The sequence below is a fragment of the Narcine bancroftii genome, chromosome 2, assembly GCF_036971445.1.
Source record: "Narcine bancroftii isolate sNarBan1 chromosome 2, sNarBan1.hap1, whole genome shotgun sequence".
Taxonomy (NCBI): Eukaryota; Metazoa; Chordata; class Chondrichthyes; order Torpediniformes; family Narcinidae; genus Narcine; species Narcine bancroftii.
In genome coordinates, this window is record NC_091470.1 from 147,207,590 (window position 1) to 147,222,117 (window position 14,528).

General features: G+C 44.3%; 1 protein-coding gene across 4 annotated transcripts in view; it reads right to left on the reverse strand.

Moving 5' to 3' along the window:
• Window positions 1–14,528, reverse strand: part of casz1 (castor zinc finger 1) — a 360,461-nt gene that overhangs the window by 59,869 nt on the left and 286,064 nt on the right. For 2 of the 4 annotated variants that reach the window (XM_069918492.1, XM_069918490.1), the window contains exons 8-9: window positions 13,882–13,953; window positions 2,766–2,825 (exon numbers count right to left, since the gene is read on the reverse strand). In XM_069918492.1, coding sequence (XP_069774593.1) covers window positions 2,766–2,825; window positions 13,882–13,953 — 132 coding nt within the window. The remainder of the gene's footprint in view (window positions 1–2,765; window positions 2,826–13,881; window positions 13,954–14,528) is intronic. The other 2 variants (XM_069918493.1, XM_069918491.1) reach the window with 1 other exon arrangement.

A 14,528-nucleotide genomic window follows, 5' to 3' on the forward strand; every position in this document is an offset into this window, starting at 1 on the left:
CAGGGATTACATGCAAGTGTTTGAACTCATCCATTTGGGGGAAGCCAATTAACTAACGAAGAGTCCAATTTCAATGGCTTCTGGCACACAGGTTAGGGGAGGGATTCTGGTCTGAGTGTCAGCAGTGTTTTCAGTATAGTCTGTAAACCTGGCTGCCATCAGGATCACCAGTGTAATGGTAAAGAGCTGTTCTGAAAGAAACACACTTGTATCGTTGCCAGGAATAATGTTTGCCATGTCATTAACACAGCGTGCCCTCTCTCTGCTCAGTGTTAGCAGCCTGTTGAACAGAAATTGTCGTGCTCACTGCATTTTAACCAAGGCTTGTTGCGGTTGGATCACTGACAAAACCAAATGGAAGCACCTTGCAGCATCTTTCCAAAGCAAACCTGGTGGCTTCCTAGTTTAATGTCTCCAGAGCTTCACCTCACTCCCTCGAGTTCTGGCCTATCTATGGAAGGAACAAGAGGAGAATAGAAGCAAGTCCCTTGTGTCCAGCTCTGTCATTATTAAGACCATGGTTGAGCCACAAAATAGCTTGACAGGAGATCCAACCTCCAATTAGGGAGCACCACCCCAACTATGGAGGAACTCAGCCGGTCTTGCAGCGTCCATAGCAGGTAAAGATATACAGTAAATTTCCGACATTTTAGGCCTGAGCCCTACTTCATGGGAAGCAGCAGGTAGTGTCTGAATAAAATATACAGTGGGGGTGGGGGGTGGGGGGGGGGGGAGAAAATACCAACAGATAAATGGGCCAGAGGCCAAGAGAGGAAAGGAGTGAATTGAAGGGGTGGGGGGGAGGTGGGGTTGGCTCTGAATGCAGAGCTGAGATCAAGGAGACAGAGGGAAAAGGCAAAGAGAAGAGCGAGAACTACAGGAAAGGAGATGGGTGGGGTAGAGGGAGGGGTGGCTAACAGAAACCAGGGAAGTCAATGCCATCCAGTTGGAGGGTGTCCAGACAGATGTGGTGCTGTTCTGCTGTTCCTCCAATTTGCAGGTGGTCTCAGTCCAGCAGTTCAAGTGCCCATGGACAGACATGTTGGCGTGAGAATGGGATGGGGAATTGAAATGGGTGGCCACTGGGAAATTCTCGCTCTTTTTGATTGACGTTTAGCATCCTGACTCAGCTGAGATCACACTGGGGCCTAGGGTTGAATGGGATTTCAGACCTCTGGTGGAGGTTGTGAATCGGCCTGGCCCGAACCCTTCCAGTGTCTGCAGAGAACACACAGACTGAGCAAGCTCTGAACGTTGAACCCTGCACCTCTTGCTCAGAGGATGTGTCCATGGTCAGACACTCTCTCGCTGGGAACTAGGAAAACAAAATTCCGCTCCTACTATCAACGGAACTGCCACAGAGCGATGCACCCATCAGCAGCACATATTGCCTCCCCTTGTTTGTGCTCTAGGTGACTCCCCAGCAAGGTGCTTTGCGGATTGATGTATCACTATTCCCAGAGCAGGTGTGAGATGCCAACAGCCGAGGGGTTTTCCAACTGTCTGCTAATGCCCTAGGTTTACATTATCTCACCTGCAAGGAATCAACCAATGAAATCTTGGGTCAAGCCTCTGATGCACCAGCAACCTATCCTGTGTGGTGACACTCCTCACCAACCAGGCTTCAGTGTCTACAACGGAGAGCTCAGTTGACCTAAAGAGACTGGTGGCTGGAGGGGTGTAGGGCTGATGAGACTACCTTCCATGGGTTTTGGATGGCCAATTCACAGATATTACTGGAGGCAATGTGACGACCTATTACTTCCCTCAGTGACCGTCAGAGACGAGATGTCTCAATGGCACATGGCCTCTTCTACAGCGAACACAATCGTGGATTGCAAATTACACAAGTGAGGGGCATTGCAAAAATATGAATCCAATGTACAGAGTAGGCAACATTAAAAAAAAGGGAGTGATTGGGATAATGGGCATGGAGGGTAGAATCCTTCCCTTCCAAAACTGGCCTGGTATCTAGATCAAGGAATTAGAGATTTTAATGGGATGTCAACAATATTTAGTGCCCAAACATCACCTCAAATTTTAGGATGCATTTCACCTACAAGCACCAATGCCTAAATATTAATTGCCCCAATGACCCCCGTCCATATCTCACTACTTCCTGAGGGATTTCTTTGAGCAAGAGGCCATGGGTATTGGTGTTAGCTTTGGGACACATCAGTCTGGTGTACTGCCAAACCGAGGCCACCCGCAAATTGGAGGAACAGGACCTTATATTCTGTCTTAGGACACTCCAACTGGATGACATTCATTTCTGTTAACCCTCTTGCCCGTGTTACTTTCCCTACCCTGCCTCCTCTTTATCTCCCCACCCCCTTCCATTCCTTCTCCTATCAGAGAACTACCTTCCCCCATCACCTCCTGCCTGTATCCATGCATGACCTCTTACCTGTTAGCCTGTGCTCCTCCCCTTGCCCCCTCCTCCCGCCAACCTTTTTTACTCAGGTGCCTGCCTGGCTTTGCTTATACTTGATGAGGGGTCCAGGCCCGAAATGTTGGTTACCCTTTGCTTCCGATGGGCACTGCGTGACCTGCTGAGTTTTTCCAGCACGTTTGTGCATTGCTCTCTTTGAACAAGTAATGACAATTATGTTTCTGGGTCAGTCTCGGGGGAGGTCACCATTTCAGCATCAGCCCCTTGTCTAAAGGCCACCCAAGGGTGAGCGCGCAGGAACACAGCACAGGATCCCTCCACCCTTCACCCTTACAACTTCAGGTCATTGTCAGAAAATTAAAAAGCAACCAACCAGCAGTCTGTGAGTAGATGATGGGGTGATTTGGGGCAGAGGCCTTCAGAAGGTAGGTTACTGCAACAAAATATAAAATAACTTTATACCATCAGGAGCTCTGGAGTGAACAGTTGCAGAGAAAAAAAAGGCAAAAACAGTGGGGCAAGGAGGGTGGGGTGAGGTACAGGTATTTTAGTTCACTGCTGTAGCCAGTGTTACAGGACAAAGGTGCAGGAGAGGAAAGAATGCATTTTAAAAAGGGCTCATGAAACACTTGGAGGAATTCAGTGAAGAAACCTGGAAAGGACACAGTATTCTTAACTACTTCGCTCACTCAGTTAAGCTTCAGGAAGCAACAGTGCAACTGGTAAAATGTACTGCAATGGTTATCTAGGAGACGTCGATGCCATACAGCTGCTCCTCTGATCTGGTGGTTCAGTGAAGGGTTCAGGGACTACTAGAATGGTTAAAATTAACAGGAAATCTTTAGGTCTGCATTAATATGATGGTGTCTGAGATGCTTGCATTTACGGGGGGTGTGGGGGGCTGTTTTGATATTTGTAGGGACTCTCCAGGGCCCCTTAATACTTGAAGAAGATCATTGGTGTTATCTTTGAGGGAGTGGTCTATCTCTGGGGAGTGTTAATATTGGGAGCTGTGTTCTGGGGTTGTCAATATTTGCTGGGGGTGTTAATATGTGAAGGACATCCCTTGAAGAATAGTGATATGTAGACTGGGTTACTGCAGTGTTAATCTATGGACACCCACACACTACCACACTGGTGACCCCCACCTTTCTGCCAGTGACAATTCAACAGTGGAGTTTAGCCACTTTCTAACCTAGCCTCTCATGGCCCTGAGTCGATAGCACAAAACTGTCCTCAGATCCCACACCTTGCATGTGACACTTGGAGAGGTTTTTTGTGACTTTACACACAACGCAACAGAACTCTGATCTAATCACATTCCAAATTGCTCAAAGGACAGGTGGGATCTATCAAGAAACAACAGATTGGAGATCCATTCTTCAACACAATCACCCTGTCAAGGCTTGGCTATTGCAGTGTAGCACATGCAATGACTGAATGCTTTCCATACAGTCTGCATGGGATCAGTGCCAGATAGTTGGAAATGCATCTTAAAATGTATACAATGAATTCATTCCTCACTCACAGCTAGTAAATGATAAACAGGCAGCACCAGGATGGACTGACTGAGGTGTCAACATGTGGCTGGTCATTCTGGAATGTCCTTGGCCTGACCCAGAGCCAGTGGAGCTCAGGACAGAGTTGGTCCATTTACAGGTGGTAACCAGCCTGTTGACATGCTGACCAATCCTATTTGCAGACTGTCCCCACCCGTTCATGTGTTGGACCTGTCCGTTCACACGTTGAGCCTTTCAGTGCCTGACAGTTGGTTGAAGAGCGAGGCAGGGTTTCAGCCACCATAGGCGGAATGGTTCTGAATATTTCTTTGATGCTGAGATGAACCATTCGGGGCGTCCCGATTCCATACTGGGTGTGATAGGCATGAGGCCACAAGGACATCTTTACACTGTTTGTAGTGGAAATCTCTACAAAAGGTAATGGGCACAGCCCAGGACATTGTAGGCAAAACCCTCCCAACCATCGAGAACATCTGCAGGGAATGTTGCCGTCAGAGACCCACACCACCCAGAATGCTCTCTGTTCTCGCTGCTGCCATCAGGAAAGGGTATAGGTACCACAAGACTCGCACCACCAGGTTCAGGAACAGCTGCTCCCCCTCCACCATTAGACTCCTCAACAACAAACTCAGTCAGGGACTCGTTTAAGGACTCTTACTTCAGCATTTAATTGCTTTCTTCCTCTCTGTATTGCAGTTTGTTTACATTTCTTTATGTTTACATGCATACATTGAGTAAATTTTTTTGCACTACTAATAAATGGGAATTCTGCCTCACCTGCAGGGCTGTATGTAATGTCATGTATGCAGTCTGATAATAGATTTGAAATCTGCTTCTGAGATATCAACAGGGGCCATGGGTAGTGTAGCAATTAGCTCAATTAATTGAAAGAGCTGAGCTCTCCTTCTGCCCTCCTGCTGATGGGCGGGCAACAAAGAGCTGGGTGTGGGCAACATTTGGGGATGGGGTGGGGGGAGAGGTGTCTCAAGCCGTGAAATCATCCCCTCCACTTCTTGCACCAACCTCCTCCAACAAACAAGGGGTCACTGCAGGTAGGTGGGTCTCTGCCAAGATCCAAACCCACAAGAATAGGAGGGTTTTTTTGGCAGAAAGGATGACGTCCACAATGTTAAGCTGCCTTTCCTCTATGGAGATTTCCAGCATTTTTGTCTGGTTCTGGAAATTTCTGTCTCAGGGCACAAGTTAGAGAGCTGGTTTAATGACTCTTATTTTTGCAATTTATTGATTTGTTTTGCTCTGTGTTGCACAGTTGGTTTGTTTATATTTATTTATTTACAGTACACTTGAGAACATCTACAGGGAACGCTGCTGTCGGAGAGCAGCAGCAATCATCAAGGATCCTCACCACCCAGCACACCCTCTGTTCTCACTGCTGCCATCAGGAAAGAGATATCGATGCCACAAGACTCGCACCACCAGGTTCAGGAACAGCTGCTACCCCTCCACCACCAGACTCCCCAACACCAAACTCAATCATTTAAGGACATTGACCTGTGCATAGGAAGGTTAAATTGAATCCTTTTCCTTGTAACCTGCACCAACCCTTCTACCATGATTGATTTTCTTTTTTTAAATTTTCTTTGTGTTGCAGTTTGTTTTTATTTGTTGTCTGTTTGTAGTTCTTGGTTTACACATTTACGCTATGTAGTTTTTTTTTGCACTACCAATTAGTCATAATTCTTGCACATCAGCAGGAAAAGGAATCTCAGGGTTGTACATGATGTCATGTATGTTCTCTGACAATAAATCTGAAATCTGAGATTTACCCGTCGGAGGTTTTGCCATGGTGTTTTAGAATGTTGTGGCACTGGAGATAGATTCTGTGCCAAATGCACTCACTGACTGAACTGAGCACCTTTAGGCTTTGGACTTCAGAAGGAATTCAAACGGCACCTTTTTTTCAAGTTCTGAAGGAGGAATATGAACTCAACACTTTTGGATATAGTTTTAAGAGGGGTTTTGAGGATGGGGAGATCAGTACTCCTTGCCTTCTACAGGTGGCCATGGTAGAAGGGTTGGTGCAGGTTACAAGGAAAAGGATTCAATTTAACCTTCCTATGCTACTAGGTGTGCAGAGGAGAGATACCAGGATGTTGCCAGGACTGGAGACTGAGGGTGACTTTGCAGAATGACGACGGCTATCACCAAAGTGAATGCTTGAAGTCCTTTTCCCCCAGGGCAGATGATTCTAGAACTATGAGTTTCAAATGAAAAGAGAGAGATTTAAGAGGGACCTGAGAGACAATCTTCACACCCAAAGTGGTGACCATATCTGGAATGAATTCCAGGGAAACTATGGAAGCGAGTACAATTTTATATTCCAAAAACATGGGACCAAATACATGGATGGGAAAGGATATGAACCAAATGCAGGCAAATAGCAGCAGCCTAGAATGCCAACTTGGTCACATATACAAGATGGGCTGAAGGGTTAATGTTTAACTCTGTGACTCTACTGTGTGGGTACATTTCTGATTCAAAAGTGCAATCAAAATGTTGTAATATTAAAAATAGAATAATACAAAATTAGAAGCAGGAGAAGGTCATTTAGCCCTTTGGGCCTGTACCACTATTCAACATGATCATGGCTGATCATATAGCAATATCACCATTGCCTGCTTCTCTCCATACCCCTTGATCCACAATCCAAATACCTTTTTGAATACAGGCAGCCCAAGCTATGAACGAAATCTGTTCCTAAGTCCATCTAAGTCAAATTTGTAGGTAAGTTGGAACAGGTACACAAGAACAGGTTCTTATTTAACGTCAGTTAGCCAAATGTTTGTCTTAGCGCATGGTAATATATTTTACCTTTCTACACATATAAAACTACTGGAGTTAATTTCTTGAAGTAGGCATCAAGGGAGGCAACTTGATCTGATTTAAAATGGTGGACAGCGCTCTCTTTTGTCGAGCTGACAAACTGCTGAAGCCCCACAAAGTTCATTGGTAAGTATGAGTTGTCTGTAAGTCGGACATTTGTAACTCAGAGGCTGCTGGTATATTTAATGAACCAGCCTCAACAACCTTCTGCGGTAGGGAGTTCCATAAGTTCACAACTCTATATGTGAAGAATTTCATCCCCGGTCCGAAATGGCTTCCCCCGTCTCTTGAGACTGTGACCTCTTATTCTGGACTTACCTAACATTAGAAACATTCTTTCTCTATCTAATCTGTTTGGTCCAGTCAGAATTTCATTTGTCTCAGTGAGATTCCCTCTCATTCTAAATCCCAGCGAGTATAACCCAGCCTATCCATTAATTGTCAATCTGCAAACTTATACACAGTATTTTAAAAATTTAAATGTAGACATAGGCCCACAAGCCCATTCTGCCAAATTATATCCAACTGTCCTATAATCACCAGTATGCTCTGAACAAGGGAGAAAACAAGAGCCCCCAGAGGAAATCCACATCGACAAGGGGAGAATGTACAAACTCTTTACAGACAGTGCAGGATTCGAACCCTGGTCCTGATCATTGGTGCTGTAATGGTGTTGCACTAACTGTTCTGCTAACCATGCCATGCTCTTACATTCAAGTCCTCTGTCTACATCATTTATATGGTAAATAGCTGTACCATGACGTACCCTATCAGTACCTGCCTGCCAATCTGAAAATGACCCACTTAGTGTGTGGTGAGTGCAGTTACAAAGGATAAAAGAAAATTAATTGTAATCCTTGGATGCCGTGCTCATTTATAAGATCTGGGCATCACTAACATCCCCATCGTTAAATGCCCTTGGGAAGGTGGAGCTGCCTTCTTGAACTAATTTAAGCATTTGTCTAGATGAGCAGGTAAATCGCCTGGACATAGGAGGTTGTTAATATGGATGGTTTCCCACTGGTCAGCCTGAACATGGTGGGCTGAATGGCCTGTTTTATGCTGTATAATTGTGACTGCTTTGCTCTCCTTTAGTCCTTTGGGTGCTGGTGCTCCTGATGCAGTGTCAGAGAGAGTTCCAGGATTCCAACCACAATGAGGCAACTTGCAGAGAAACTGGAGAAGCTCCCTGTCCCTTTGAGTGAGTGAGGTCTTTGGTTTGGAGGGTGCCAGGATATATTCACCTCCCAAAATGGAAGGGAACTGGAAAAAGTTTCACCCACATAAATTCTTTACAATGAGAAGAGGGAATGTGGAGAACCACACCCTGTGGGGATTTGATCCTTCATGCAGTGAGACATCACACTAGGCATGGCCTGACCACCTGGCACTTCAGGTTCATTGCTCAGATTGGGAGAGGTCTGCACCCAAAATGGTCAAAAGCATATACTGAGGACCTCTTCCCTCCCCCCACCACCTCACCCACCTCAATTGTACCCTCAGCCTCCAACAAACCTCTGATTTACTTCCAAAAATGATCCCTCCCTGTCTTTTACTCTTCATATCAGTTGCAATTGACAACCAGATATGCAAAGGAGCCTCAATTACTGAGTTTATTATTGGTTTACAGAACCAGTATTAAATGAAAGATGCCTCTTAGTAACTGGAAAGAGTTGTCTTGCAACTCGAGTTACAAACCCTCCAGCTTCTCAGCGTTTACGGGAAGCAGGGGTTACAAATCCTCTATTTCAAGCACCTCAAAGATCCTCCCTATTTTGAACAGCACTACAGGCCAGATTAAATTTTTCTGAGTACTCTTTATTTCCATATTTAAATCCTAAAACCTTTCATCAAATGCAGTTATTGTCTTTTGCTTTCTGCCAATGACAATATTCATTTTGCATAACCAGTAATCCTTGCTCGGCAGTAATTCATTTGGCATTTTTATTAAAAAAACAATTTGGTCCCCACTCCCTGTGTCCCCTGCTAATCTGGTTTTCTCAACAAAGACTCAAACAAGGGGAAATTACTGCATCATTCATAAACTGTCATATGTGGAACTTGTAGTTTGAAAAATAAAGTAAAAACAGGAAATTGATGTTTCTGGGTGTTTCTGGGAAACTGGTTGGTAAAGTGTAGGGATGCGACTGACATTCGTTATCTGTTTACAGTTCTTTTATTTGTTTACATGTTCATGCCGTGTGCGGTTTATCTTCTGCCACGCCCGCAGGAGAAAGGAATCTCAGGGTTGTATGTGATGTGACTCTGACATTACATTTGAAATCTGACAGCTTTTATCAAATCCATGGTTCCTGTGTATCCAGGACCGAAGTGTATCACCAGTAAATCTGATGACATGGATCTGAGATGCCTCTCTTGCTGAAGAGAGACGTAACGACAGAAGAGTTTCTGCTCCTTATGTTGTTGCTTCAGAATAAAAGGCAAATCATACTACTGTCTATTTAAAATAAAAATGTTTTCATCTGGGCGAGGTGATTTTCACAGCAATTATAAAAGTGCAGAAACCCAAAGTGGGTGGGTTCAAATTGTGCCTTGTAAATGGACTCATCTGTCACTGAACCACACCACTACAAGCTCCCTAGTTTCTGAAGAACCATTTTGGTCTCTGTATCAAAGAATGTATTCGGCCTGTAGAGAGTGGGGCAGATTCTAATCAATTAGACTGATTCCTCAAACGTTTGGGATGGGTCGGGTTGGGTTGGGTGGGTCCCAATGTTACTATGAAGAATAAGAGGTAAATTTTATTGCGAATGATCAACAGGACAAATGCTGAGAGCATCCCCCAGGCCAGAGAGCCTGGAACTAGGAATCAAAATCGCAGGTCAATGAGGATCGACGTGACCATATTTATTTTCACACAGTGTTATAACTCTTTGGAAACATCTGCTCAGAACCAGAGGAGTCTCAATCATTGAATATATTTAGGAATATGAAAGACAAGATTTTTGGCTTCTGGGCAAATTAAGGTTTATGGGGAGCAGGTAGGGAAGTTCTGTTCTCATGTATAATTTGATTCAACGCACTTAAATCTCCCATCAGCCTTCTTTGTTTCAAAACAAAATCTTAGTTCCTGAGAACATCTGAGTTAACCTCTTCCACGCCCTTCCTCTAAACTGCATGCATCATTCTTGTAAGGCACAACCATACTTCTCGCTCAGCCTTCCAGTTCCCACATCTTGCACTTCACACAAGAGAGGCAAGTACATCATCTCTGTGCATGTTTACTCCAGTCACAACATCTACAGACTTTGGTGTTTTACCCCATCTACAGAATCTGTCTGCTACCTTCAGGGAGTGGCACATGACAACAAAAGATCATTGTTCCCCAGTGTGCTGCCATCTACTGAACAATCTTTTACCCTATCTGCACGCCCAAGATGGGTTCCATATGCTACTTTTCTTCTCACGTGCCATTCTTTAACGCCTCTCCGCTGTTTTTTTTTAACCTCGCGGTGCCCCCTCTGTCAAATCTGCACCATTCTCCTGCCTGCCACTGGCTTTGATGGTCGGCTTTCACCAAATGGTGAGAACCAGCTGGGTGGCGGAACAAATGAAGCTGATTGTTTACCCTTCCTGTGCTTGCCATTTCCAATCCTGAATCAAGCCCACGAAGGCAAGCTCCCAAGTTTCGGTGATCCAATGCCTCCAGCTCTCCACCCACCACAACACAGAACCCATAAACCTTATCCACGCTCCAAACTTTCTCCCATTCCCAAACTTCAAAGGATTCCTCCTGCACTCCCCACCGAAGTGGTTAAACTTAAACCGGCATGCATAAAATTGGTATAAAACTCACAGAGGCTGCTGTGGTATCGGATTTCTCCGCTGGACTCTCCAACCTTGACGTAATTAATATTTTAAACCAACATTCACAAAGTATGTGCTTGTTTATCCTCTACACTTCGTACTTTTGCCATCAAATTGAAGCATTTCTTGCAGTTCCTTGCCAGAATGTTATGTGCGAACAGAGGCAGGAATTGCACTCTTAGTGCACTCAGAGTGATTTCTTTCTGACAATGATCATGGTCAAAACCCCTTCAATTATAATAAAAGAAACATACAAATAAACATTTGGATTGATGTTGCCAACAGTACCATCTGCCAAAGCAGTGAAATCCACAGGAAAAGAGCTAACTAAGAGTTTTTTTTTTAAAATGGAGATAATCCCACGGTTGCTTTTGAGTGTGAATGTTGTTGAGTTCATTTAGCTAATTGAATACACGAGCTTCTGCATTTCAGGAACATTAAAAGGATTTTAAGAAAACCTACATGAAACACATTTCTTGTTTTACGATAGCATTGGCCTCTGGACAATTTCATCTCCACTGCATCATGCTAATTGGCTGATTATATTCTCTGTCAATTAAATATTAATGATGTAATGACACAGTGATTGTAAAAGATCTTGAATGGCTGCAAAATTGGCATTTTGATATCTGTTTTGAAATCTGCTTGGATAAAGTTACAGAAAATTATTTGAATATGTTTGAATCTACGGGGATATTGTACCTCCACGATTTTGAGGAGGGGATGGATTTTTTTTTTCTCTCTCTGTCTTAATATCTAGATGCCTCATCAAATTAGAAGCCACTTCCCAAGACTTGATCTCAAAACATTCTGCAACATCAGATCCACAGGGCAACATTTGCCCCTGTCTGAGTGCTTTCAGTGAGGAAGTTGAAACAGAATCCTAGCTTATCTTGTACTAGACTGACTGCTAGTGCAGAGATGTTTAGACAAATATTATGCATTATGCGGAACGAATATCAAAACAGAGGTTTTGGCAGATGCAAGAGCAACCTTGTTAGAAATTCCTTAATTAAATCTCTGACTTAAATAACATCAGCTCTTGGATTTTTTTGCAGGCCTACTGTTTCTGTTTATTGCAAATATTTAGTTAAATTTGCATCAAGAGCACATTTCTCTCTCTGCAAGGTCCTAACCCTGAAATAAATACTGCAGGCGGATCTGATATGAAAATGCGACAGATCCGTGAATTACACAATCCACAGGCGCAGGAGAGCGATCCGTTCCTCTTCACTCCTGCAGCAACAAGCGGCTGACTAACTGGACAATTGTTTGAGGGAGCAAAGGGGGAGGGGTGGTGGTGGGATTTAAGGAGCAGGTGGGAAGGCGGAGCAGAATTTGACGACCAACTGTGATCGTACTGAACTGCGAAGCGCACTTGGATCAGCTTAATCCAGTTTCTCATAGACCTCGGTGACTGTCTGTGTGGAGTTTGCATGCTCCTCCTGTAACCCTGAGGGTTGGAAGGTCACGCTTCCTCCCACATTGCAAAGACTCATGGGATCTTTGTGGTCCTTGTGTATAGGGCATGTGGTAAAATCAGTGGGGGGGGGGCGAGTTCAGAACAATTTGGAGAGAATAAAAATGGAATGGATGTGGGATGAGTCGATGGGTGTTTGACGATGGCCTTCTGTATGTTTGAGAAACAGAAGCAGATTTAACATCTATATTTTGTATTGTGGTCTTCATTGTAGCTTTAGTAATTAACCTGCTGGTTCTGTTTCTCCTTCCGTTTTTGCCTCGTCAGCAAAGCCAGCGTCAGTGGTCCATCCTAAATTGCCCATGAAAAGGTATTGGTGAAGTGCTGCAGTCCTTTTGGTGAGAGGACCTCTGCAGTGTTGGGGAGGGGTTGCCAGGATGTAACCGGATGTATGATGTGGGGAAAGTGATGCATTTCCAAGTTGAGACTTGGAGGGGAATCTACAGTTGGTGGTGGAGTTCCCACGCACTTGCAGCCTTTCTTGTAGGTTGAGGTTGTTTGGAAGTCAAGGCGGGGGACTCCAGTGCACTTTGCAGATTCCGGTTTGGTATCGAAGAATACTCAGGGTTAGAGGAAATGACTGCTATGGTTACTGCCCATCTCTGCTCCCTTGGTCAGGATGGGGCAAGGAGATGGCTTTGCTGACCTGTAAGACTTGGACAACCACTCAGGAACAGGGAGGGGTTTGTGAATGTTCCTACTCGGCCGATACCATAATTTTCTGTCCAAGTCAAGTTGTCACCCACTCTATTGCCTGCCCTACTGCCTCATGAAGCTCTCCAGATCACAGCAGTCCTGAAAGAATGGAGGTCGATATCCTGGGGACTTCTCTCTATCCTCCAACCTGGGGAATGCCAGAGCAGCCCCATTTTACATTCTGCAGATAATTGTGACTTCAGAAGAGAGCAGCAATGCATTCAAGAGAGACAACATTTGTGGGAGACATTTAACAGCAGAGCTGGCGTTGGCCATCAAAGATGGCCTTCTACATGCCTGTCTATCAAACCTGTGCGACATTCTCTGAACAGCTAAGATAATATTTGTAGCTTTTTTTGAGGAGAAATGCTGACCAAAGAACCTGGGTGGTGAATGATTCCATCCTTATGACATAGTTTCCCTGTTAGTTGAGGAAGAAGGCCAAGATGTCCACCCTCAGTTGGGCCGTAAAGACACAACATGAACTCAGTGGACTGAACAGCTTCTTTCTCTGCTGTACCTCACTGTAACTTGGACATCCTGGTACTTGGCACGTACCCTGCCTAGAATATCCACTTCTAACCACCAAATGAAGATTTTGTTAAGTGTCACTAATAACACATACAAATGTAATATACATGATAGACCAACATTTGCCTGCTGCTGTAAGGCAGGCAAAGATTTGCCATGAGCATTGCCCGGCACCTCTAACAGGAGAAAGAGAAGCAAAAGAGAACCCCTTCAGAGACACTGAGCGCCCGTAGATTTGCCTCCAGTGCTTCTGCAGCCTCTACGGCTGCACCCACCCATGCTATTAACTGAGGTTATAAAGTTTGAGGACAATTTTGTGCTGTGGACCAACTTCAACCATATCCCTTTGTGCAGGAGTTTTGACAAGTGGCAAATAACATGCGAATGGTACAACCCAGAAGTCAGAGTCAGCTTTCAAACATTCTGCGTCACCCAACCTTCCATCCCACCCCCTCACTCGATACTTTCATTGGTGAACAGTTTGCAATTTGTCAAGCAATTTTGAATGCAGCGAACACGGAACAATAAAATCCGATTCCGTTTCCTTAGCAAGAAGCTTTTCTATGTAAAATAAAGTAGAATTTGCATACCTGGCAATGTACTTCTGATAAATATTTACATCATCAGGCAGAGCACCTGGCTTGTCGGAGGACAATCCATTCCTAGTTTTTGTGAAGGCGAAGTAAATAGAGATTAAATTTGAATTAGTTTCACATTTGAAAATAAATGTATAACCTGCCAGAATATATCTAAGAGTTCTAGGTTATTTCATGCCCTGTCCTCCTGCCTCACAGCCAGTGACAGTTTCTGGATGTTTTAGTGTCTAAGTATTGAAACTTCACATTAATTATAGATTCGCATCAGGGAAGATGATGAGAAAAAATGACATCAGATTTTAACCCTTTGATAACTCTCCTTCACCAAGTTAGAACCAATTTTACAGGTTGACTACTGAGCTATCTCTGCTTTGATAGGTCTTCGAAGGACTACACTTACATTCATACAAGCATAATTCTAGCTCAGCATCTCAATCTCTCACTCATCACATGACATCTCCTGTTAGACAGGGCCCTGGTCATGTATTCTGTGAGATATTGCTGGGTGTGCCAAATATATCTTCAAATCAGAGATGACCGCATTTAAAAGCTTCTGAATTGACCAGTGTTCTGTTGAAGGGTCAGTGATCTGACACATCTGGTTCTCTCCCCACCACTGCTGCCTGATCTCATAACTATCC